General features: G+C 42.2%; 1 protein-coding gene across 1 annotated transcript; it reads right to left on the minus strand.

The window, feature by feature from the left end:
- Positions 1-15476: 15476 nt before the first annotated feature.
- On the minus strand, positions 15477-17641 carry LOC104239505 (pectinesterase-like). The gene is made up of 2 exons (XM_009794151.2): positions 16539-17641; positions 15477-16324 (listed from the first exon to the last, which is right to left on the minus strand). The coding sequence occupies exons 1-2, from the start codon at positions 17491-17493 to the stop codon at positions 15612-15614; spliced, it is 1668 nt and encodes a 555-aa protein (XP_009792453.1). The 5' UTR covers positions 17494-17641; the 3' UTR covers positions 15477-15611.
- Positions 17642-27863: the final 10222 nt, after the last annotated feature.

A 27863-nucleotide genomic window follows, 5' to 3' on the forward strand; every position in this document is an offset into this window, starting at 1 on the left:
CCCCATAGGTAAAATAATTGGTTATGTGCTCCTAATTGTGGGGGCTACGTACGCACGAGGTGACGAGAGTCCGTGCGTAGCTACTATTATGATATTGTCTGGGTAGTCTAGGATCCAAAAGCATGCTATACTTGGAATATCTGTAACCTTATTGACAGTTGATTGCTTAAATCTCGTCGAATTGGTAAATAGATTTCTAAAAAGAATTAAACTTTATTTTTTTTCTAAATTGTTAAAAGAGACTTGGTTTTCTTTGGGTAATTGTTTACTGATGACTTCTTGATTGATTGCATGTGCGTGTTTAAATTCTGGAACAGGCCGAACGCCTCGGCAGATTAAATAGATGCATCGATGGTTCGTGCCGTTCGACCCTCGGCAGTGCACAGTTTAAATATTGTTGTATCGGGCCGTACCACCTCGGCAGGATTTGCGCATGCTTGTATTGCTTGCCTTGAGATTATTTGAGATTGATACTTGCTCTCCCTGACTTGAGCTAATTGGAAACTATTGGATTATGAATCCGGAGACTTTTAATATAAAAGGGAACTTTCACCTGTTCGTGACTTACTTAAAATTACTGTCATTCTTAATAAATCCATGATTACTCGCATCAATAATATATTATCATTGGACCACTAGTAAGTGTCAAAGTCGACTTCTTGTCTCTACTTCTTCGAGATTAGATGGGATACTCATTGGTGCACATTATTTTCGTACTCATACTACACTTGCTGTGCATTTTTGTTGCACGGGCACATGCATCTCTAGTGGCCTAGTGGGCGTAGCAGCATGGTTGATACGGAGACTTAGGTGGGTTGCACTTCTCGAGCCGACCCGCAACCAGCAGAGTCTCTTTCAGATTATTGTACTTACTTTCTGTCCAATTTGTATTTCGGACAGCTGTTGTATTATATTGTTTCCTAGAGATAGTTCATGCACTTGTGACACCGGGTTCTGGGATGGTTTTTGGATTATTCAGTATTAAGTTTGTTAAAGACTTCATGGTTATTTCGGTAAATCTCATTATTTATTATTTGATGTATAAAGAAAATGATTTCAACAAATGCTAAAAAAAATTGGAACTTAATTGAGTATTTATGGTTGGCTTGCCTGACAGTGGTGTCCGGCGCCATCATGACCCTTAGTGGATTTTGGGTCGTGACAACATGGTATCAGAGCACTAGGTTCCCTTAGGTCTCACGAGTCACGAGCAAGTCTAGTAGAGTCTCCGGATCGGTACGGAGACGTCTGTACTTATCTTCGGTAGGCTACAGGGCCGTTAGGAGTACTTCCCTTCTTGATTCCTCATCATGTGATTTGATTCCTTTGAGGCTTATGCCCTTGTTTCTTTCCTACTCAATCTTATGCGACGCAAAGCGCTTGTTATAAATCGAGAATTGAAGAATTGTAATGGTACTACAGATGTGGTGCGGGATGTTTCTCCCGGTATAGTTGGTTGGATTATTATCGTTGCCTTGTGGGGGATATTCTATTGTTTCAGCCCAGTAGCGGTACTTCTGAGGGCTCTGGGGCTAGGCACAAGTTGCCATGATGCTTATGAACGATTGTTCCGCAGTATTGATATTATAGTAGGATGTTTTCCTACTTGTCGGGGTAATGAATGACTTGAAGGGAGGTTTACTCAGTGCATGATCTAGAGATTCGGTATTTTATTCCCGGTAGGGGAAAGGTGATCGGGCTAAGAATGTTCAGATTCGGGTTGATGGGGTAACGAGACTTGGTATTTTCGAGCGTGGTGGAGTTTTCATCTGCGATGTAGTGTCGTCGTCCTCAATTGTATGTGTTAATATCGCCGGTGTTATGGTCTTCTGCAATTTGCCTTGGGGTAGGATATTGTGAAATAATATTGGAGAAACGACTGTTAGATATCGCGGGGTGCGGTGGCGCAGGATTGAATCGGTGTTCCTAATGTTGACGGCTCGAGAAAGATGATCTTTGGAAAGGTTTAAAGTTAGTAGCGATTTATGGGTTCAAGTGCTATAGGGATAGATTTTATTTAAGGCAACAACTGAGCAGCAAAGGATGAGGAAGGACATGTGGGAAGTGTCAGGCGATGGCTAAAATTTCTAGAAGGCCAAGTATAAGAAGCAAAGGTCGAGTAGCCGATTAAGGGGATGAGTTCCGTCAAAGTGGGAGAGTGGCGGAGTTACATATGGGCATTGTGGTAGAATGACTATGCACCTTAAGGAGAGTTTGGAATGACTTGGGAATTTTAGTGATTGGTGATTGAGGTCTACAGATTTAATTTGAAGTATGGGCTATTATGCGGCAGGAGATTTGATATAACGGGAAGGAGCTGCTTGAATGAAGAAGGATACAACATAACTTCGAATTGGAAGGATGTTGCCGCACATTTAATTGATGTCCACGATGGGTGAATAGACTTGTGCAGCTAGAGAGTAAGCTCGGACTCGGGATGGGTTATTGATGTCGTAGTGTTTGTACCCCGTGCAACAGCGTTAGAAGATGTCGGGAAGTGATTTCCATAGGTGGGTTATCCCCTGTGAGCAGGTTAGCGGTCGCGTGGTTGGCGAGGCTTCTGCGAAGAATCCGATGGGTTGTACAACAAAGAGATCGGTCATGCGAATGTGGTTGATGATTCAGAATATAAAAAGGGGGTTTATAGGAAGATTTCGAGAATTTGGTGGGTGATCGGGCAAGGTTATGTCAATAAGAGATAAAGAATCCTCGTGAATTCTAGAGTTGTGTAATAGTGGCTTCGAGCTAAGTGGGAGAGTCCCACCACCTATGATTGGGTTGCATGGCTAACTACTTGTGAAGTTTCTGGTTATTAGCATATTGATGGGTCATTTCAGCTACGGGAAAGGAACATAAGTGGTAATTTGTGCAAAAGAATTGTTAAAGGTGTGATATGATTGGCCTTATTGGCTCATGCTCAGACTTGGGGAAGGATTCAGGATTTATGCCTTGTATAGGTGCGGGTTTTCAAGGGAAGTGATTCTGCAGGGTGCTTCGTTGAGAGGGTATTCATGTGCTAGAAGATTCATGGAGCTGATTATATTTGGGGCCAAGTCAGAGCAAGTGGCTCTCAACAACGGTCCTAGTGGATTCAAAGGGGTGAAGTTTGGTGCCTAATGATTTTGAGCCTATAAGTACGGTTAAGAATCACGCTTTTATAGCAGCTTATGAGAAGAGGCCTAGAATGTCCTATGATGTTTTGAATTGCAGTATAGCAATTGTGGGGTATGAAATGGTTCGTGGGATTTGAGACGGCATGGTCTCGTGATTCAAGGTCACTCGGGATGAGTGCAGATGGAGTGTGTTATGTGTTGAATGGAGTTATTATTATTTCTAAGGCAATCAAGGATAAATTAGAAGAAGATAGATTGGCTAGCCATAGTTGAGTTGGCATATCGGTGGTAGTGATCAGATCCTTCAGCGTGATCAAGTTACGCAAGTGATTGTGACGGAACGTGTGAGGCTTGTCGGTCACCGTAATTGATGTTATTCAGAAGCATTCTACTATTAAGGCATGTTATGTGGAGGCGGATTCCGAAGGGGCTATGGTGGCTTAGACCACTACTTAGAGATTTGTATATTCTACGGTTATGAGAATTCACCTGTGTGTTACTATGGTTCCCCTGAAGTGAGTTAGGTGAAAAGTTTTTATATGATGAAGCGTTAACCTATTAGCGGTTCCGGAGTTATGATGAAAATTGTGTTCTATCGCATATTGGCATGATGGGTGCAGTAAGTGGTATGGAAATTGAAGTAAGGACCAAGGTGGCAGTTCGGTGTTGACAAGGATGTCACAGGCTCGGATGAGCAGGAAGGGAGTTTCGATGTCTAAAGTAAGTTGGTATTGTCCTCAGCGTCACCTGAGATTGGTGCTTTGTGAAAAAGGCTTTGCATCTTGGTTAAGGATTCTTGATCGCTTTTCAGCGTTAGTGCAGCCGGTAGTTTGGATGTACAGACCTGTTATCTGTTACGAAAGGTTGTGGGAGCGTTCCCCACGGGAAGGTTGTATAAGTGTGGCATGTAGCCACTTGATTGATTGAAGAGTTAAACCCAGTATGAAGATTGTAGTGATGTCGTTGAATTGAGAATTAATGCCTGGAAGGCACGCAGTTTATTGGGTTGCGGACTGTGGAGGATTACTCCGGCAATGATGGTAGTTCTTATGTGTTATGAGAAAAAGGGGAGTTATCATGGACCTTTGAAAGGTATTAGCCTAGTTCAGTGCGATCAAAATCAGCTTGAGGTCTGTGGATGGATTTAAAGGTGAAGATGGGCCTTATATCAGGCCGAATGTGTTCATTTCAGCATAGCGCTCCTTATGGAGGAGTATTCAAACATGGAGTGTTCTTTCGTCGTCAGCTATTTCATGTAATAATGTATTGCATCGTGTGAGTTGTGAGACAGCTTGGTGAATTTCTTATGTGTTGAGGTTCTGCGTAGAGATGATGTTATATGAGCAAGATGGCTCTCGATATTCAGATCGTATGTCGCACCTCAGTTGTGCTTGAGTTTTGTAGCCTATGGCGCTATATGTCTCCCCAGGAATGGTATTATGCACTTAGTGTGCTTGTGACCGATATTTGGTATTTTGTTGTAATGAGCAATCTGGCTCGGTGTGTAACTCCTTTATGAATTTTATGTGTGGATCGGGTGTCACGCCGCCATAGGTATGTTGTTTGGGTCGGGTTGCGTGCCGCAATAGTGTGATGTTGAGTACAGGTTCCTATATCTATTTTTATGTTGTTTGTTTCCTACCTTTCTGAGGAAAACTCATATTAGTTGTGTGCCGCGTCGCATGTATGATTCGCGAGCGGATTGTTTGTTTAATTATGTTGACCGCGTCGCATGTATAATTCGCGAGCGGGGTAATTAGATTTCCTTTTCAGAGTTCATTTTCCTTTTGTATCGCGTTCGGATTGGTAGCCTATTGGCAAGTTATGGCGTAATATGGGATTTTTCATCATGTCCGGGGTGGCTTATTGCTTGAGCAGTTCGTACTGGGTGAGACGAGATTATTGGATTTAGGATCATTGCAATCTGATTATACGAAGTATTTTAAGGAGCAAAGACCATTATTTGGTTCAGAACGAGGTGATGGTTCCTGTCAGGAGTATAAACCTAATGAATTGTGGATTCGGCAGTTGGTTATGAATTTCTACACATATCTTCCATCGTGGCGGTATTGTAAGAGTTAGAACAAGACCTATGTATGTAATGAGGTGCAATGGGAGCATCAGATTCGTGGAATTTTGACTAATTTGACCAGAGAATATTATTGTGGTTCTGTGAGTAAAGTGGTGCAAGGTGTGAATTCAGCAAAAGTATGTAGTCATGTCTTGGTGCAGCGTGTAGTGATTGATACGGTGAGCATATGTTGGAAACAGGCATGGTAGAGGATTCCGGATATTGGAATTGGGCTCTACGGCTTATTCGCGTAAGTGAAAAAGGATATCTCAGATTGATCGAGCTAGGGTGCCCGACCGAATTGTGGTAGAACGGGTAGGTGCTCGAGGTGTCAAACAGTAATTTCGGATAACTCTAGCACAGTTCTTAGCACGTTCGAGGACGAACGTATGTTTGAGTGGGAGAGAATGTAACGACTCGACCGGTCGTTTTGAGCTCTAGCGCGTCGTTCAGCAATTTGAGGCTGAGAGCAGCTTCACTTCAGGTATTATGACTTGTGCGCATGGTCGGATTTGAATTTCGGGAAGTTCGGGGTTGAATTGGAAAGAGAATTCTCATTTCAGAAGCTTTAAGTTACAAGAATTGACTAAGATTGAATTTTTAAGTAAACGACCTCGGAATCGGGATCTGAAGGTTCCAACAGGTTCGTATGATGATTTCGGACTTGGGCATATGCCCGGATCGGGTTTTGGATGACCCGGGAGCGTTTTGGCGCATATCGTGGAAGTTAGTAGTATGGAAGAAATTTCATAAGTTTAGCTTGAAGTGCATTTTAGTGTTATCGATATCCGTTTGGGATTTTGAGTCTGGGAGTAGCTCCGTATGGTGATTCTGGAGTTGGGAACGCGATCGGAAGTGAATTTGGAGGTCCATAGGTCATTTTGAAATCATTTGGCTTAAGATAGAAATTTTATGGTTTTGAGAAGTTTGACCGAAAGTGGACGTTTTAATATCGGGGTCGGAATCCGATTCTGGAAGTTGGAGTAGGTCCGTAATGCCAAATGTGACTTGTGTGCAAAATTTGGGGTCAATCGGACGTGATTTGATAGGTTTAAACATCGATAATAGATGTTTGAAGTTCTAAAGTTCATAAAGCTTGGATTGGAGGTTGATTCGTGGTTTTAGCGCTGTTTGATATGATTTGAGGCCTCGAGCGAGTCCGTAATGTGTTTTGGGACTGGTGTATGATTAGTTGGGGTCACCGGGGCCTCGGATGGATTTTGGGTGGTTAACGGATCAAAAATAGAATTTTTGGAAGGCTAAAGTTGTTGGTTGCTGTCATAACCACACCAGCGAGAAATGGGCCACAGGTTCGGAGCCGCAGAAGAGCCAGAAGAGCCACAAATGCGGTATTGGCGGAGGAGAGCTGGGACCGCAGATGCGGTCATTTTGCCGCAAATGCGGGACCGCACCTGCGGTGGAGAAGACACAGAAGCGGAAAGGGCAGCCTAGTGAGGAACCGCAGAAGCGGTATTTGAACCGCACCTGCGGAACCGCAGAAGCAGTCAAGAGACCACAGGTGCGGAAAGTGCTGGAGGCAGTGGGTGGTTTTAAAGTCGGGTTTTGGCCATTTACTCTCATATTTTCTTGGCTTGGGAGATTCTTGGAGGGTTTCAAGAGAGGATTTTCATCATCAATGATAAGGTAAGCTATTCCCCACCTATCTTGAGTTAAATACATGATTATATACGGATTTGGGCATGGAAATTTGTAGAAAACTTGGGGTTTGAGGGAAAACCTAGAAAATTGATATTCTTGGAATTTGACCACGATTTTGGGTATGGAATTAAGACAAAATTATATATTTGAGTTCATGAGTAAGCTTTATCTTCGAAAAATTTAGGAATCCGGGCACGTGGGCCCGAGGGCATTTTTGTCAACTTTTCGATCGGGGTTAGGAGTTGCTATGAATTGGATTGTAATGAGTAATAGAATGTATATTAATGGGTTTACATAATTGTTTGTTAGTTTTGGAGCATTGGAGCATCGGTTTGAGTCGTCGGAAGGGCTTGGAAGCCGGTTTGGAGCTTCGGAGCGAGGTGAGTCTCCTTTCTAACCTTGTAAGAGGGAATTGTCCCCATAGGTGAAATAATTGGTTATGTGCTCCTAATTGTGGGGGCTACGTACGCACAAAGTGACGAGAGTCCGTGCGTAGCTACTATTATGATATTGTCCGGGTAGTCTAGGACCCAAAAGCATGCTATACTTGGAATATCTGTAACCTTATTGACAGTTAATTGCTTAAATCCCATCGAATTGGTAAATGGATTTCTAAAAAGAATTAAACTTCATTTTTTTCTAAATTATTCAAAGAGAATTGGTTTTCTTTGGGTAATTGCTTCCTAATGACTTCTTGATTGATTTCCTGTGCGTGTTTAAATTCTGAAACGGGCCGAACGCCTCGGCAGATTAAATAGATGCATCTATGGTTTGTGTCGTTCGACCCTCGGCAGTGCACAGTTTAAATATTGTTGGATCGGGCCGTACGACCTCGGCAGGATTTGCGCGTGCTTGTATTGCTTGCCTTGAGATTATTTGAGATTGATACTTGCTCTCCCCGACTTAAGATAATTGGAAACTATTGGATTATGAATCCGGAGACTTTTAATATAAAAAGGAAATTTCACCTGTTCATGACTTACTTAAAATTAGTGGCATTCTTAATAAATCCATGATTACTCGCATTAATATTATATTATCATGGACCACTAGTAAGTGTCGAAGTCGACCACTTGTCTCTACTTCTTCGAGATTAGACGGGATACTCATTGGGTACACATTATTTTCGTACTCATACTACACTTGCTGTGTATTTTTATTGCACAGGCACATGCATCTCTAGTGGCCTAGTGGGCGTAGCAGCATGGTTGATACGGAGACTTAGGTGAGCTGAACTTCTCGAGCCGACCCGCAGCCAGCAGAGTCTCTTTCAGATTATTGTACTTACTTTCTGTCCAATTTGTATTTCAGACAGCTGTGTATTATATTGTTTCCTGGAGATAGCTCATGCACTTGTGACACCGGGTTCTGGGATGGTTTTTGGATTATTCAGTATTAAGTTTGTTAAAGACTTCATGGTTATTTTGGTAAATCTCTTTATTTATTAATTGATGTATAAAGAAAATGATTTCAACAAATGCTAAAAAAAATTGGAACTTAATTGAGTATTTATGGTTGGTTTGCCTGACAGTGGTGTCCGACACCATCACGACCCTTAGTGGATTTTGGGTCGTGACACGGAAGTTGGGCTTGAATGAAAAGATGCAGGTGCGGTCCACTTGCCGCAGAAGCAGGACCGTAGGTGTGGTCCCATGACTGCAGAAGCGGATATCACTGGTCAGAAAAAGGGAAGAACGAGGGTTTGAACTCGAAACTTGGAAAAAATGATTTGGAGCTCGGCTGAGGGTGATTTCTCGAGGGTTTTTGAAAGAGAAACATTGGGTAACGATTTCTATCTTGATTTTGATCCTAGAACTATAATCTATTGTTGTTTTCCTCTTCTAATTATTGGGGGTAAAAGTTTGGGAAATGGGGGAAGGTTTTCCCAATTAAAATTTTGAGTTTCGAGTGGGGTTTTGACGTCAGATTTTGGTGATTTTTATTCAAGTGTGTTCGTGAGTGATCGGGGGTTCTGATTTTGTAAATTGTATCCAATTCTGAGACGTGGCCCCAGGGGACTTTTTGGGTGATTTTCATAATTTTGTGTATTAGCTTTGAATTAATTAGTTGAATTAGTTATTTGAAGTATATTTACATTATGCAATTACTTTGAATAGATTTGGGCCATTTGGAGTTGGGTACTCGTGGCAAGAACGTGATTTCGAGTTGATTGAGCTGGTTCGAGGTAAGTGGCTTGCCTAACCTTGTGTGGGGGAACTCCCCTTAGGATTTGATATTGTTGTTATATGAGTATCGTGTACGTGAGGTGACGAGTGCATACACATACTAATTGTTGAAAATCCCATTTTCATTAAGCTTATTATGTTTTCTTATAATTTAGCAAATACACCTTGAAGCCTCTTGTTTAGATTAGGAAAAGCATGCTTACGTGACTTAATTGTCTTACCTGCTTTAATTGCCTACTTGTAATCTGTGCAGAATGTTAGAGTAGAAACTCCTATTTGATTCTTGAATAGAATTGTATATTCTCTGAGATGGTTGTGTGTTTACTTTGGGACTACGGGACGATATTCCAGGAGATCCCCCTGCTTGTTTACTTTGGGACTACGGATCGGTATTCCAGTAGATCCCTATACATATTTATAATTGGGACTACGGGATAGCACCCGGTAGATTTCCCATACTAGATATTTACTTTGGGACTACAGATTGGTATTCCGGGAGTTTCCCCTGTACATTTATGATTCGAACTACGGGACGATATCCCGGGATATCCCCTGTTGCTATTTTTGTGTACTGAGTTAAATTCTTTCTGTGATTTTATTCATTATAGACTGTTAGCACTTTAATTATATTATCGTATTCTATACTGCTTTAACTTGTTTTTCTTTATATATAACCAGTAGGTCCCTGACCTTCCTCGTCACTACTCGATCGAGGAGGCTTGGCACTTACTAGGTACCACTGTGGTGTACCCATGCCCTTCTTTGCATATATTTTTCGTGTGCAGATCCAGGTCATTCGGCTCAGCCATACTATCAGTAAGGCGAGACGATCTTTAGAGACTTTGAAGTACATCTGCCGCATCTGCAGACCGAGGAGTCCCTCTCTATTCTCCCCTCTAGCTTTAGCTCTCCTATATTTACTTTTGTTTAGACATTCTGGAGTTAGAACATTTTGTAGTTATTCAACAGCTTCCATGAGATTTCCGGTTTTGGGAGTGTTTGTATTGATTGAGAGTGTTGTTATTGTATATGCCGAACGACATCTTATACTATTCTATTTTATTACTCGTAAATTGCTAGTTTTCGTATCTTTGTTTCTGTCTTCCGCAAATTGTTAGACTTACCTAGTCGTAGCGACTAGGTGCCATCATGATAGTTCACGAAGGGTGAACTTGGGTCGTGATAAGCTGGTATCAGAGCCCTAGGTTCATAGGAGTCATGAATCACAAGCCGATTTATTAGAGTCTCACGGATCGGTACGGAGACGTGTGTACTTATCTATGAGAGGTTATGTAACTGTTAGGAAAATTCCTCTTCATTTGATTTTCTTGTCGTGCGAGATTTTTGATATCACAATTCTAAACTCCTGTCTTCTACTCTCTCATAGATGGTGAGGACACGTGCTACCGGAGATGACAAGGCACCCGCGCCCCATGCTAGAGCCGTCAGAGGTAGGGGCCGGGTGAGGCCGAGGACGCACCCGTGGTGCAGCCAGAGCACTCGTGCGAGCTGCTACCGAGGAGCCACCAGCAGCTCCAGTCAGAGCCCAGACACCTGATATGCCTACTACTACTACTATTCCAGCTCTACTACACCTACTACACCTAATACGCCTACGCCTACTGCTACTACTCTTCAGGAGACTCTTGTACAGTTCGTGAGCATGTACACCACCCTAGCTCATGCAGAGTTGATTCCCCTTGCTGCAGCCACATCCTAGGCTGGGGGAGGAGCACAGACTCCCGCCGCCCGCACTCCTGAGCAACGAGTCCAGGTTGATTAGATCCTAGAGGTTATACCGATACCGCCTGCAGTCCCAGTTCAGCCTGAGGATAGGGAAGCAACTTCAGAGGTTGAGCAGTGGAGGCTTGAGAGGTTCAAGAAGTATAAGCCTCCTATATTCAGTGATCTAGCATAAGATGACGCCCTAGGATTTTTGGAGGAGTGTTACCGTATCCTCCGCACTGTGGGTATATCGGGATCGAGTGGGGTTTCTTTCACTGCCTTCCAGCTTCGAGGAGCAACCTATTAGTGGTGGAGTACTTTGGCATTGGACAGTCAGCTGAGGCAGTTTCCCTTACTTGGACTCAGTTTTCAAATATGTTCCTGAGAGAGTTTGTCTCTCAGAGCCTCAAGGACGCATGGCGTGCAAAGTTTGAGCATTTGCGCCAGGGCACTATGACTGTTTTGGAGTATGTTGTCTGTTTTACTGACTTGTCTAGGCATGCACCAGCCTTAGTTTCTATAATTCGTGAGAGAGTTTGCTAGTTTATTGAGGGGCTCATTCCCAACATCAGGTCTAGTATGGCTCCGGAGTTGAAGATGGATATTTCTTATCAGCAGGTGGTGAGCATTGCTAGGAGAGTAAAGGGTATGCATGCTCGGATTAGAGAGGAGAGGGAGGCCAAGAGGTCTCGAGAGTCGGGCCATTATTCTGGTGCCCGTGCCCCAGCTACAGTTCGTCATGGTAGGGGTTATATGAGTCGCCCCGTTCATTCAGCTCTTCCAGCAGCCTGTGGTATTCCAGCTCCTTCTAGACCTCAGGAGCCTTATATGCACCTCCAGTATCTAGTACGCCTCCTACGCAGGGTGCTTTCAGTGGTCAATCCAGCAGACCTAAGCCAAGCCAGTCACAGCCGCCACGTCCTCCCAGAGCTTGTTTTGAGTGTAGTGACACACGCCATATGATGAGGGATTGCCCCAGAATTAGGAGGGGTGCACCTCCACAGACTTCTCAGCCACAGCGTGCCCCGCAGAGTTCCCAGGCTATGATCACAGCACTAGTTGCTGCCCCACCTACTCAGTCGGCTAGAGGTGGAGGTCAGGGAGGTAGAGGTCGTCCTAGAGGGGGAGTCTAGGCCAAATATTATGCCCTTCCTGCCCGTACCGAGGCTGTCGACTCCAATTCTGTCATCACAGGTATTGTCCTGGTTTGTCATAGAGATGCATCGATTTTATTCGATCCAGGCTCCACCTATTCTTATGTATCTTCTTATTTTGCCCCGCATTTGGGTGTATCTCGGGATTCTTTGAGTTCCCCTATTTATGTTTCTACTCCTGTAGGAGATTCTCTTGTTATGGATCACGTTTATCGGTTGTGTTTGGTTGCTCTCAGTGGTTTTGAGACCAAAGCCGATTTATTATTGCTCAGCATAGTAGATTTTGATGTTATCTTGGGCATGGACTGGTTGTTGCCCCATTATGCTATTCTTGATTGTCACGCCAAAACCATGACGTTGGCTATGCCAAGTGTACCGCGAGTAGAGTGGATGGGTACTTTAGATCAGACTCCCAGTAGAGTTATTTCTTTCCTTAAGGCTCAACGAGTGGTTGAGAAGAGGTGTGACGCGTATATAGCTTATGTGAGAGATGTCAGTATTGATACCCCTACAGTTGATTCAGTCCCAGTAGTACGGGATTTTTCTGATGTGTTTCCAGCTGATCTTCCGAGCATGCCGCCCTATAGAGATATTGATTTTGGCATTGATCTGTTGTCGGGCACTCAGCCCATTTCTATTCCTTCGTACCGTATGGCTCCTCCTAAGTTGAAGGAGTTGAAGGATCAGTTATAAGAATTGCTTGATAAGGGTTTTATTCGGCCCAGTGTATCACCTTGGGGTGCTCCTGTCTTGTTTGTGAAGAAAAGGATGGTTTCATGCGTGTGTGCATTGATTGTCGCCAGTTGAACAAAGTTACAGTGAAGAACCGGTATCCTTTGCCTCATATTGATGATTTGTTTGACCAGCTACATGGTGCACGAGTATTTTCTAAAATTGACTTGCGTTCAGGTTACCATCAGTAGAAAATTCGAGAGCCAGACATCCCAAAGACTGCTTTCAGGACTCGATATGGTCATTACGAGTTCCTTGTTATGTCATTTGGGCTGACCAATGCCCCAGCAGCCTTCATGCATTTGATGCACAGTATGTTTTGGCCATATCTTGACTCGTTCGTCATTGTCTTTATTGATGATATTCTGGTATACTACCGGAGTCGGAAAGATCATGAGCAGCATCTGAGGACAATGCTTCAGACTTTGAGAGAAAAGAAGTTATATGCAAAGTTCTCGAAATGTGAGTTTTGGTTGGATTCTGTGGCATTCTTGGGTCACATGGCATCGAGTGAGGGGATAAAGGTGGATCCGAAGAAAGTGGAAGCAGTGCAAAGTTGGCCTAGACCATCCTCAACTACAGAGATCCACAGTTTTCTTGGCTTGGCGGGTTATTACCGTCGATTTGTTGATGGGTTTTCATCTATTGCAGCACCTATGACCAGGCTGACTCAAAAGGGTGCTCCGTTCTAGTGGACGGAAGAGTGTGAGGCGAGCTTCCAGAAACTCAAGACAGTTTTGACTACAGCTCCAGTTTTGATATTACCTATAGGTTCGGGGTCTTATACTGTCTATTGTGATGCCTCGAGGATTGGCCTTAGAGCGGTATTGATGTAGGACAGTAGGGTGATTGCCTACACGTCCAGACAGTTGAAGGTACATGAGAAGAATTATCTTGTCCATGATCTCGAGTTAGCTGCTATTGTTCACGCCTTGAAGATCTTGCGTCATTATTTGTACGGTGTTCCTTGTGAGGTTTATACTGATCACCGGAGCTTGCAGCATCTGTTCAAGCAGAAGGATCTTAATTTGCGCTAGAGGAGGTGGTTAGAGCTGCTGAAGGACTATGATATCACCATCTTGTATCACCCGGGCAAGGCCAATATGGTGACTGATGCTTTGAGTCACCGGGCGGAGAGTTTGGGGTACATCTGCCGCGTCCGCAGACCGAGGAGTCCCTCTCTATTCTCCCCTCTAGCTTTAGCTCTCCTGTATTTACTTTTGTTTAGACATTCTGGAGTTAGAACACTTTGTAGTTATTCAACAGCTTGTGATTCCATGAGATTCCAGGTTTTGGGAGTGTTTGTACTGATCGAGAGTGCTGTTATTGTATATGTCGAGCGGTATCTTATATTTTTCTATTTTATTACGCATAAATTGCTAGTTTTCGTATCTTTGTTTCAGTCTTCCACAAATTGTTAGGCTTACCTAGTCGTAGAGACTAAGTGCCGTCACGACAGTTCACGGAGGGAGAACTTGGGTCGTGACAATATGTTGTTAATTACTCATATGAAGGGAACAACGAATAGAATTTAATTACTCCATAACTTGAAATGATCGCCTAGCTCTGACAAATTTCTCAAAGCTAAATATGATTAAAAAAATAAATTAAATTCTCCTCTTTTTAATCTAGAAACTATATTCAACTGTTCGTTTTTAAGAGTCTCTGATTGTCTTGACATACCTACAATAGAGTTGAAGGAAATCATGGAGAAGTCTGCCTAGGGACAAAATAATAGAAGAATCTTCAAACTTTAGATTTCGTCATATAGATGAGGAAGTCATGTTTATATTTGTTTGCTGACGTAGCTCTATAAATTCAATCAGACTTATTACTTATAATTTACACAAATTACATTCAGAAACGGCAACGGATTCCTATTCAGAGCACCTTTTTAAGCAAGCGGTTTCCTTGGAGGTTAGAACTTAAAATCCTTGTAAGACTTTGTGGTATAGTTGATGTAGAAAATCCAAAATTGACAAATATTTAATTGATATCAAAATCCTAATTATCCGGTAAAATCCTAAACACAACAATCCCATGCAATATAGAATTATCTCTTTTAAAAAAACAATTTAATTTCTAAATGGTACCTAAAAGTGTATCAGTATTTTCATTACTATCAATGATTAGAATTATAAATTAATTTAATTAAAAGTAAAGCTGTTGTTTATTTATAACTTTTTACGAAGCCATAAAGTAAGTTCTCACTTCTCAATTGTTGTTGTCACCAATATTTAATGTTTGTTATTTTAATTTCAGTCGTGAAGTATATTATTTTTTCTCATTTTTGAGTTGGTGATGCACTCGATTCCTACCAAATTATAAGCTAATGTCAGGTAAAATTTCCAATGAAGTAACACCAGCTAGCATAAACATAGTGGTCGTTACCGGTGTGTTTGGGCAGTAAAATCCAGAGGGCAGCTTATACTTAAAACTCTGATTCCAAATAATATTCAGCGACCGTATATATCAATTAAGAACTCTGATTCTACCGTAGGGTTTCCTTTTTTAAACCGAAGTAGCATTTTAATTTAGGTTAAGATTAGAGTAAAATAAAGGCATAAAAGTCCATTAATATTTCAAGGATATTTTTGCCGTTCAATATTTAGCGTGTAACATTCGTGTTTTATAATAAATATAGAAGATAGTTCTATAAGTAAAGATTTATACAAGTGATCCGAACTTGTTTAGGACTGACTAATGCATAGTTATTGTTGTATTATTCGACACTACAGAAAGACAAAATATGAGATTATATATTGCTCAGGAAAACTCATATTATAAAATTTTCTCTTATTCAATAATTGTGTCAATTAAAAAATTGACAAACAAATTGGAAGAATGAAATAATTTTATTCAAATAGAGGAGCAAAAAATAATTAATTAGGTAAAACAAAATAGTCCCAAGGGACAAAACATAAACATAATGAAGTAATTGTAATTTTTTTGAAGGTTACATCAAAAAAGTTTACACCTTCATCATGCCAGCCTCATAGGGAATATCAGCCTTAGGAAGGAAGCTATTATCTGTGGGATTAATAAATACACCAGCAGTAAATGAATTTGCAACATCTCCTGAAATTCCCCTCTGGTAACCTCTCCAATGACTAACCCTTTTGTCAAGGCTAGCTCCTGCACCTCTATTCTGATACTCAGCGTACCAACAAGTATGTATTCCAAAATCAGTTATATTCCATGGAGCCCACCCTGATGGATCAATGAATCCGTCGATAAACGATTGCATGATTATTGTTCGTGAATATTCCTTCCATGGACGTCCAAGAAACGCCTTCATTTGTGGTTTTGCTGCTAGGAACTCTGGTTCTGCTTTGATCTCACAATTTTGTATAACGAATGCACCTTTCGAAGCAGATGTGGTCCTTCCCTGAGCAGTTACCATGCAATTCTGCCCATCACCTGGCCTCCTTACTATTAATTTGCAGTTTTGGAATACGGCAGCTGCATCACCAAACACGAAATCTATGGTTCCTGAAATGATACAATCGCGATAAAACTGTCTACCAGAGTGTGCGTATAGTGTGTCTTGATAACCATCGATTTTGCAGTTGTAGATAACTGCCTTGTCAGCATTCACTCGTAGTGCAACTGCTTGTTCTTGTGCTGGTCCTGCTGTGTTCTCGAATCCTATATCCCTAGCCACGAAACCTTCTCCACTAACACCTGCACGCAACAATTTGTAATAATATTTAGAAGGGAGTCTAAAGTTGTTGCCATGTAATCAAAAGGTCACTCCTTCAAGAACCTCTAGCAGAAATGCAAGGTAAGACTGCATACAATAGACTCTTGTGGTCCAGAATGCCTTTTTATTAAGTTACTACTATTTAATTTGATTGAGCGCGGATTTTAAGAAGAAGAGAGAGAGAGAAAGACTTACCAACAGTGCAAGTATGCCAAGTTGAACCAATGCCAGGTCCCTTGACGGACTTATTACCAGTAATTTTGGTCTTGGTTGAGCCTTCACCAATAAACACAACGTTTGTCATGCCTTTTTCAACTTCAACGTATTCTTTGTATATACCAGCCTTGATTAGGATAACAAATGGCTCTGTATTCTTCTTTGGCACAGCTTTAAGTGCATCAGTAATGGTCTTATATTGTCCACTACCATCCTGAGCAACCACGGCATTAGGCTTGGCGTTAGAAATTTGCAGAAGCTTACGGTTACTAGCCTCAACAAACGAAGATTCATCAGTAGTTAACAATTTTCGGCTAAGGCCTGTAGTTTGTGTGATCATTTCACCGAAGCTATTGACCATGGCTAGACCATTGATACTTAGCTCCCGAGTTGTGTTCAATAACTTCACCATTTTCTCACCTGTATCACCATCTGTTTTTTCAAAAGCGTCCAAGCAAGTTTCCTCGTAAGCAACCACAGCGCTAAGCCATGTCTTAAGGTCATCGACGATGTCCTTAATTTTGGTTAGATCAAAGCTTTCCAATTTCGATACAGAAGTCCTTAGATCTTCAATGGCAAGATCAAAGAGCTCTTCACAAGCGTGAAGCGCGTCTTTGGTTTTAGGATCACTAGCTGCTTGCATGATCAAATCAGTGTTCATGATTGCATTTCTAATGTCAGTGACAGTAGCTTCAAATGCCACTTTAATAAAATCCTTTGGCTCAGAAGCATTTTTGGCTGAGGAAAGAGTTTTTTCACAAGTTTGTTTGTAAGGTGTAGGTTGGCACATAGCTTTTACTGATTTTGTAGAAGTTGTGACTTGGCCAGAAGATGAAGTTTCATCATTTTTTGTGAGTGTAACACATGCTGCTACAACACAAGCCACCACAAGAATTGAGGCTATTCCACCAATGACCACTTTCTTATTAGCCATTTTTTAAAATTTTCTTGTTTTTGTTTTTTCTTTTTTGGGGATTTTTGGGGGAAGGATCAAAAGGGAGTTTCCCTATGAAACAACCCCTTTGGTTCTCCTTAGTGAAGAGAGAACTCTCAGGGGTTAATTGAGAAGGCTGTGTTTATTTGCTGTTGTTTCTGATTTGTGATTTCTGTCTTATTTATAGTAGTGAGGAGCAATATATTTGTGTGGATTACCTTCAATTTTTGTTGGAATATGATGATCCGAAATGAACTCTGAATCCTCTCTGTTTTAGCGGTACAATTTTTACTTTGTCAATACCATTCATCCAACCAGTTTGCATGACTTGTTCTCTTCCTTAAATTCGCCGAAAAAATATGAGATTTTTTTTCTTTGTTAACATATCATTCGCCTCAAAAAAAAAAATCAATTATCTCCTCAATATGGACTCATTGATTCTTTAATAATAACACTCATGTATTCAGAATAATATTAGTACAATGTTGTCAAAACTTCAAACCACGGCTTCTCAAAAATATTGAAAACTATGAGTAAAATAATCATAGGATAAATTTTTAAGTGAACAAGGATTAAGTGATTCTAGAGATAGAGTCGTTGGGTTTTTTTTTTTTCTTCCAATAAAGATATCACCAATAACAATGATGAACCTAGTTAAGCCAAAAATAAAGGGAGGAAATAACAATGAAATTTGGCATGCAGGATCAGTCAATTGAATTCTTAATACTCATTGTTATACGTACTTAAAAGCTTCTGTATTCGGCAAAGTATACAGTGGATTGCTTCTCGGGGGTGTCATAAAATAATTACAATCAAGAGCCTTTTATTCTCATGTATATATTGTCAAGACGTAAAACTCTAATTCTTTTTCTCTTCAGTAAAGAAAATCATTTTTCTTGGTGAACTTGGACTCCAAATATAGTTAATTTTGGTAATTTAATGCTTTTCGGCCCTTTGCTAATTTGATCTACGACATTGTTTACAAAAGCTCACGATCAAAATTATATGACGAGAATAAACATTTAATGAATTAACGTATATCAAATTTTTGTCAAGTTTAGATGCTATAGTTAGGTATGATAATCAACAAAGAACTAATTAGGGAGGAAAGTTAAACAATTAATTACTCAATGTAAGCTCCAAAATGTAGACCAGTGTAACAATGAACAAAGATTGAACATATCCATACTCACATACATACAATAATTCAATGGATAAGAGATCACAATTTTAACTACAGTATAATTATCAGCTCGAAATTTTTGGAAGGTTCTTCTTCCTCTATTAGCTCTAAAAAGAGAACTACTTTATGTTGTTGCTATCTTAATTAATATTCAATGCATATTTTTAGCTTATCTAGGCTTCTGAAGTACCAAATCAGATATTTGATAAAGGAAGAGTTCCTTAAATTTACAAGTGATTCTGTTATGTAAATCAGGACAATGCGAGAAATACGTAGGTGTTTCCTCCAGATTCTTATATAAAAATATTTTGAATCAATATTTATGAATGAAGTAGTAATATGCATGTTTACCCTTAAAATGAGTAACAATTAAATTTATACGCGATTTAAAGGATATGTAATTTAATTTAACACGAATGATCAAAGAACAACAAGTAATAAAATTAAAGAAAAACAAAACGATCAAACCAAGTGTGACGAAATAATTAAGCCTATAGTCAGATCTGAATGCTACAGACCGGTTCCAATTGAGCCCTCAGAATAGATCTCGGTTGTAACTGAATGGATGAACAACTTGAAGAACACTTGAACAATTGCTAAAAGACAAAAGTAAACTTTATTGCTTTGATATGCATATCAATCGTGACCCAAAATATGAAAAAGGTTCCCCCTCTTTATATAGTAAAGGAGTTTCAACCCTAATACAGGTCTAAATAAGGTAAAAATCTTTTCTTCCCTTTTCTACCAAGAAAATACGGTTCGCAGTTGATAACGGGATAAGCAAGATGTAATCGGTCATAAGCAAGATGCACTGAGCCTTACTAGTGCCCATGGTAAAGGACCTACGGTGTCCATTCTCCACTTCATGAACTGCCAAGGGGAAAGAACCGGGTGAAGCAGCTCCCCCGGTTGGTAGATCACTGGGGCAATGCCTTTGACATTCGTCATATTTTTGAACAAAGTCCTTCACATCCTTTTCCATTTTGTTCCAGTAATATCCGGCCCAGATCAATTTCCGAACCAATGATTCTGCTCCTGAATGGTTTACGCAAGTACCCTAGTGGACTTCCCTCATCACGTAATCGGTCCCGGGCCCCAAACATCTTGCTAACGGTCTGAAAAACGATCTTCAGTACAGTTTTCCTTCAACTAAGCTAAACCTGGCAGCCTTAGTTCGAAGGGCCCTTGATTATTTGGGGTCCGATGGCAATTTTTCCTTCTGAAGGTAGTCTATATATTTGTTTCTCTAATCCCAAGTCAAACTTGTCGAGTTTACCTCGGTGTTGCCTTCCTCTATCACTGAGCTCATTAATTGTACCACCATTCCGGAATTGAATTCATCGGAGTCGACTGACGATGCTAAATTAGCCAACGCATCAGCCTCGCTATTCTGATCCTAGAGCACATGTTGTAGCGTCCATTCTTTGAACCGATGTAATACCACTTGTAATTTATCCAAGTATCTCCGCATCCGGTCTCATTTGACTTCGAACGTCCCATTAACTTGATTAACAATGAGGAGGGAATCGCACTTGGCTTCGATCATCTCAGCCCCTAGGCTTTTAGCCAGCTCTAGACCTGCAATCATAGCCTCATACTCGGCTTCATTGTTAGTCAACTTCACAGTTCTAATTGATTGCCTTATTATGCTACCCCATGGGGGGTTTCAGTACAATCCCCAACCCGTACCCTTTCGCGTTAGAAGTCTTGTCCGTGAATAGGGTCCAGACCCCCGAGTTAATCCCCGAGCCGAGCAATAAATCTTTATCGACCTCAAGGACTAAAGCCGGTGTAAAATCGACCACAAGTCTGCCAATATCTGAGACTTTATAGCAGTTTGGGGCTTATATTCAATATCATACCCACTAATCTCTACGACCCATTTTGCTAGCCGGCCTAAGAGTTCAGGTTTATGCATAACGTTCCTTAGCTGGTACGAGGTCACGACACATATAGGGTAACATTGAAAATATAGTTTTAATTTCCTGGAGGTGCTTAGTAAGGCAAGTGCTAACTTTTCTAGGTGTGGATACCTTGTTTCGACATCACCTAGGGTTCTACTAACATAACAGATAGGAAACTGCATACCTTCTTCTTCCCGAACTAGGACACCACTTACCGCCACCTCGGATACTGCCAAGTAAAGGTACAGCTGCTCGTTCGCCTTCGGGGTGTGTAGCAAAGGAGGGCTCAATAAGTATTGTTTGAGCTCTTACAAAGCTTTTTATCACTCCGGGGTCCATGAGAAGTCGCTCTTTTTCTTTAGTAACAAGAAAAATTTGTGGCTTTTATCCGATGACCTAGAAATGAATCGGCCAAAATGTGGCTATCCGCCTGGTTAGCTATGCACTTCCTTGACATTGTCAACGATGGTGATATCTTCTATGGCTTTTATTTTATCCGGGTTGATTTCTATTCACTGGTTAGATACCATAAAATCGAGGAACTTGACCGAGCTAACTTCGAAGGCATACTTGCGATGACCCAAAAGGTCATCACTTATTTTTAAAATAAAATCTGCGTCCCAAGGCCTTAAAAACCTCTTTCAGCATCACCTCGATTTGTGTGCGTAATCCGGGCATGTAGCCGGAAAGCTATTATGTGAAAATATTAAAATTTTGACTTAAAATGCATTTAAGTTGACTTCGATCAACATTTTAGGTAAACGGACCCGGACCCATGATTTAACGGTCCCGGAGAGTCCGTGGAAAAATATGGGACTTGGGCGTATGCCCAGAATCGAATTCCGAGGTCCCAAGCTGAGAAATGAATTTTTTAAAGAAAATTATTTTCTGGAAATTTCTATGAGTTTTGGAAACGAAATGCATTTAGAATTCGATGGTATCGGGCTCGTATTCTAGTTCTGGAGCCCGGTACAAGTCTTATATATAAAATAAGATGAGGCTGTGAAATTTGGTAAGAAACGGAAGTCGTTTGAGGTGATTCGGACCCGTAGTTGTGAAAATTTCCTACTTTGAAAGTTCTGAGATTTTTCTTAGATTTCTATGCTAAATTCGTTGTTTAAGAGGTTATTTTGGCGATTTGATCGCACGGATAAGTTCATATGATATTTTTGAGTAGTACGTATATTGGTTTGGAGCCCCGAGGGCTCGGGTGAGTTTCCGAAAGTTTTTGAACTATGGAAAGTTGCAGGTTTCTGCTGTTCAGTGCCTAGGGATTTTGTTCTTCGCGTTCGCGTGGTCCCACTCACGAACGCGTAAGGCAAATATCCCAGGTGCCAGTTTTCTTCTTCGCGAACGCGAAGCCTGAGACGCGAACGCGAGGCTGGGGGGAGGGGGTACCCTTCGCGAACGCGTCCAAGCACTCGCGAACGCGTAAGGTTAAAGGCTTGGGGGAGGGGTTCACATTTTGTTCTATGCAAACGCGGCCAGTGGCCCACGAACGCGAAGGCTCGAGGGGTCAAAGCTCCGCAAACGCGAGCCCAATGTCGCAAACGCGAAGGTCACTGAGGCCTAATTCAGCGCGAATGCGACAGGCCTATCGCGAACGCGATGAAGGCCTGTCCAGTGATTTTAAAACAGAAGCCGAATCAGGATTTAATCAAAATTTCATAACCTCTTCTTCCAAAATCCAAATTGGGCGATTTTTGAAAGGGGATTTCACCACCAATTCATACGTATGTAATCTTAGACTCTTTTTCTTCAATTTCCATTAACACCCATTAGGTTTCTAGGCTTAAATCATGCTCTTAAGGGTAGAAAATTAGGGATTTGGGTAGAGTTAGGGCTTTTTGTATAATTGTTTAAACCTCGTTTTGGGGTCGAATTTTGGAACTAATTATATATTTGGGCTCGTGGGTGATCGGGTTTTGGTCCGAACCTCGAGTTTTGACCAAGCGGGCCCGGGGTCAATTTTTGACTTTTTGGGAAGATGATGGAAAAGCTATAATTAAGCATTGGAATCGGATTGTTTAGCGTTTATTGATGTTATTAAGTCGATTATGTCTAGATACAATTGATTTGGAGCCAAATTCAAAATAAAAAGCGGTGTTTGAGGCTTGAGTTGGCCGTGGAAGTTCGAGGTAAGTGTTTGATCTAACTTTAGCTTGAGGGATTAGGAGTTGTGTCCTATTTGCTACTTGCTTCTTGTTGAGTACGATGCATAGACATGGTGACGAGTATCTATACGTTGGTATTGAGCATGACCGTAAGTCTTAAATTGTAATTTATTGTGTTCTTAAATAATACTACGGGTGCTTAAGTTGATGGTTCTCTGTATTGAGCAAGGATTATGAATATTCTCGTGGAAAATACTTATGACTGAGTATTGGTGTTAGCTAAGGTAGTTAGATATTGGAACAAGTTTGGTTATAGTTGTTTCTCCCTTATCGGGACGTAGTTACTTATACTGTCGATTCTCTTGCCGGGATAGTGTAGTTCTTTATCGATCCCTTTCCGGTACTCTTGTTATGATTTTTGTTGATTGTATATATGGATCGGGTTGCACGCCGCAACAATGATACATTTGGATCGGGTTGCACGCCGCAATAACATTATATGTAGATCGGGTTGCACGCCGCAACAATGATACATTTGAATCGGGTTGCACACCGCAACAATATTATATGTGGATCGGGTTGCACGCCGCAACAATGATATAATTGGATCGGGTTGCACGCCGCAACAATGATATAATTAGATCGGGTTGCACGCCGCAACAGCGATAAATGATATGGATCGGGTTGCACGCCGCAACAGTGTTGTTATGTGTTGGGATCGGGTTGCGCGCCGCAACAAGTGATGATATAAAGTGTTTATAGATTGGTTACAGGTTCCTTATTGTTTTGTTGTAAATTCTAAGTTGTCCTTATGCCTTTTCTTGATTTACTGTTGATGTTGATATACCCCCGCAGCATGTACCTCCTCCCATCGTTATTTGTTTATTCCTGTTTTATTTTTCGCTGTATATTATATAACTGCAAAGGTTTATTTGGTAGTCTGGTCCTAGCCTCATCACTACTTCGCACAGGTTGGGCTAGGCACTTACCAGCACATGGGGTCGGTTGTGCGGATGCTACACTCTGCACTATGTGCAGATCCCGGAGCAGCTTTTGGATAGTAGCATTTGGGGTGGTTGCCTTCAGTCCAGCTAGAGATCCCGAGGTAGTCCTGCAGGCGTCTGCAGGCCCGACGTTCTCTTCTATCTTATATGTACTCTGTTTTCATTTGATTCCGAGACAGATTGTATTTCTTTCAGACCTTTATTATAGTAATCATAGACAGTCTGTGATATTATGACACCGAATTCTGGGTAGAGGCGTATGTTGGCATTGTAGTATTGGCTTTTGTTATTTTATCAGTTTAAGTCTTCCACTTGTTCTATTTATCGTTAATATTCGATGTTGATTACCTGTTAATCCAAATTGTTAAAAATGGCTAATAAATGAGTTAGTAATTCTACAATACGTGCTTGCCTATCTTTCACGAGTAGGCGCCATCATGACACCCGAGGGTGGAAAATCTGGGTCGTGACAAGTTGGTATCAAAACTCTAGGTTACATAGGTCTCACAATTCACGGACAAGCTTAGTAGAGTCTGAGGGATCGGTACAGAAACGTCTGTATTTATCCCCAGAGGCTACAGAGTTAGGGAAAACTTCACATTTATTCTTCCTTGTCGTGCAATTTGGTTTCTCAATGCTAATTGAATTTCAAATCTATTCTTTCGCAGATGGAGAGAAGACGCGCTTCCTCATCCACTGATCAGTAGCCCGAGCCCCCAGCAGCAGCTCCCAAGAGGGGCAGAGGGTGAGGTCGTGCTAGAGGTCGAGGTAGGGGCAAAGCTCAGCCTAGAGCAGCAACACCAGCGGCGGAGCCTCAGGTTGACTTTGATGATGAGGTTCTGGCCCAGACAGTTCCAGTGGGCCTAGCTTAGGTCCCAGAGGGGTTTATTGCTACCCCAGTACTCCAGGACGCTCTGGTCCGTCTAGTGGGCCTTATGGAGAGTGTCACCCGAGCAGGCTTGCTTCCTATAGCATCAACCGTCTCTCAGGCTAGAGGAGGAGCCCAAACTCCTGCTACTCGCACTTCGGAGCAGATGGCTCCCCAATTTCAGACTCTAGCGACTCAGCCAGTTGGAGCAGTTCAGCCGGGTATGGTAGCTCAGAACGGTGATAGAGCAGCTATGTCTGTCGATGCTTTGTGGAGATTAGACAGGTTTACCAAGCTCTTCACTACTACTTTCAGCGGTGCATCTTCTGAGGATCACCAGGATTATCTAGACAGCTGTCATGAGGTTCTCAGGAACATGGAGATAGTAGAGACCAATGGGGTCGATTTTGCTACTTTTTGCTTGTCGGGATCCGCCAAGACTTGGTGGAGAGACTATTGTTTGGGTAGACCAGCTGAATTGCCAGCTTTGACTTGGGAGCAGTTTACTCAGCTATTTCTGGAGAAGTTTCTCCCCATCACTTAGAGAGAGGCCTATCGGAGGCAGTTTGAGCGTCTCCAGTAGGGTTCTATGATTGTCACCCAGTATGAGACCAGATTCATCGACTTGGCTCGTCATGCTATTATTATACTTCCCACCGAGAGAGAGAGGGGGTGGAGAGGTTCATTGATGAACTTATTCAGCCGATTCGTCTTCAGATGGCTAGGGAGACAGGGAGTGAGATTTCTTTCCAGGAGGCGGCCAATGTGGCCAAGAGAGTGGAGATGGTTCTGTCGCAGGGAGGTGGTCATGGGTCGGACGAGAGGCCTCGTCATTCAGGAAGATTCAGTGGTGCCTCGTTTGGAGGCAAGGATTCGTATGGTAGAGGCCATCCTCCTGGGCACTTTCAATCAGCACTTCAGGTTTCTCATAGTGCTTCAGGTGGCCTTGGTTCTCACATGCAGTATTCTGAGCAGCAGCCCTACAGTGCACCACCAGCTCCTATTAGTGCATCGCCGCTCCAGAGTTTTCGAGGTGGTCATTCAGGTCGCCGAGGTCAGTCTTAGTTTCCTCAGCCGCAGCACTCGGGTGGATGTTTTGAGTGTGGTGAGTATGGTCATATCAGGAGGGCTTGTCTGAGATTGGTGGGTACTCAGTCACAGCAGCAGAGTTCCTGTGCTATGGTCCAGGCACCAGGTGTTCCACAGCCCGCCCAGCCAGCTAGAGGTGGGGGTAGAGGTGCTAGAGGTGAAGGTAGAGGTGCTAGAGGTGGAGCTCAGACCGCTAGAGGTGGAGGCCAGCCAGTTGCAGGCCATCCTAGAGATGTAGTCCAGGGTGGTGGGGCCTAGCCCCGATGTTATGCTCTTCCAGCCAGGCCTGAGGTTGAGGCTTCCGATGTAGTTATCACAGGTACTGTTCTGGTTTGTGGCCGAGATGCTTCAGTTTTATTTGATCCAGGGTCTACATACTCCTATGTGTCATCTTATTTTGCACCGTATCTGGTCATGCCTAGTGATTCCTTGAGTACCCATGTATATGTCTCTACACCGGTGGGTGATTCTATTGTGGTAGATCGAGTCCGTCGCTCTTGTATAGTCATGATTGGGGGTCTTGAGTCTCGTGTAGATTTGTTGCTTCTAGACATGGTTGATTTCGATGTCATATTGGGGATGGACTGGTTATCACCTTAACACGCTATCTTGGACTGTCATGCCATGACTATGACCTTAGCCTTGCCGGGTTTACCTCGTTTAGAGTGGAGAGGGACTCCTAGTCATTCTACCCATAGTGTTATCTCTTATGTGAAGGCTCGGTGTATGGTCGAGAAGGGGTGTTTGGCCTATTTGGCATATGTTCGTGATTCTAGTGCCGAGGTTCCTTCTATTGATTCTGTGTCTGTTGTTCGTGAGTTCCCTGAGGTATTTCCTTCAGACCTGCTGGGTATGCCACCCGATAGGGATATTAACTTCTGTATTGATTTGGCTCCAAGCACTCAGCCCATTTCTATTTCGCCGTATCATATGGCCCCGCCTGAGTTGAAAGAGTTGAAGGAGTAGTTGCAAGACTTGCTTGAGAAGGGTTTCATTAGACCCAATGTTTCGTCTTGGGTGCGCCGGTGTTGTTTGTTATGAAGAAGGATGGATCCATGAGAATGTGTATTGATTACCAGCAGTTGAACAAGGTTACAATCAAGAATAAGTATCCATTGTCGAGGATTGATAATTTGTTTGATCGTCTTCAGGGTGCCAAGGTATTTTCGAAGATTGACTTGAGATCTGGCTACTATCAGTTGAGGATTAGGGCATCCGATATCCCTAAGACAGCTTTTTTCACTCGGTACGGGCATTATGAGTTCTTGGTAATGTCATTCGGGTTGACAAATGCCCCAACAACTTTTATGGATTTGATGAACCGAGTGTTCAGGCCTTACTTGGATTCATTCGTAATAGTCTTCATTGATGATATTTTGATATACTCCCGCAGCTAGGAGGAGCACGAGCAGCATCTTAGAGTGGTTCTTCAGACCTTGAGGGACAGTTAGTTGTATTCTAAGTTTTCGAAGTGTGAGTTCTGGTTGAGTTCAGTTGCATTCCTGGGTCATATATATCAGTGGAGGGTATTTAGGTTGATCCGAAGAAGATTAAAGCAGTCAAGAACTGTCCTAGACTAGCATCAGCTATAGAGATCCGGAGTTTCTTGGGATTGGTAGGCTACTATCGTCGATTCGTGGAGTGGTTTTCATCTATCGCAGCCCTGATGACCAGGTTGACCCTGAAGGGTGCCTAGTTCAGGTGATCAGACGAGTGTGAGGCGAGCTTTCAGAAGCTCATGACAGCTTTGACTACGGCACCGGTGTTAGTTTTGCCCACAGGTTCAGGGCTATATATAGTTTATTGTGATGCATCTCGTGTCGGGCTTAGTGCAGTGTTGATGCAGGATGGCAAGACCATTGCTTATGCTTCGCGGCAGTTGAAGATTCATGAGAAGAATTATCCAGTTCATGATTTGGAGTTAGCAGCCATTGTTCACGCGTTGAAGATTTGGAGGCATTATCTGTATGACGTGGCATGTGAGGTGTTCACGGATCACAAGAGTCTACAGTACTTGTTCAAGCAGAAGGAGTTGAATTTGAGGCAGAGAAGGTGGTTGGAGCTGTTAAAGGACTATGATATCACCATCTTATATCATTCGGGAAAGGCCAATATGGTGGCCGATGCTTTGAGTAGGAAGTCACCAGTTTGGGCAGTCTTGCTTATATTCCGATCGTTGAGAGACCGCTTGATTTGGATGTTCAGGCT

Source organism: Nicotiana sylvestris, chromosome 1 (assembly GCF_000393655.2).
Source record: "Nicotiana sylvestris chromosome 1, ASM39365v2, whole genome shotgun sequence".
NCBI lineage: Eukaryota > Viridiplantae > Streptophyta > Magnoliopsida > Solanales > Solanaceae > Nicotiana > Nicotiana sylvestris.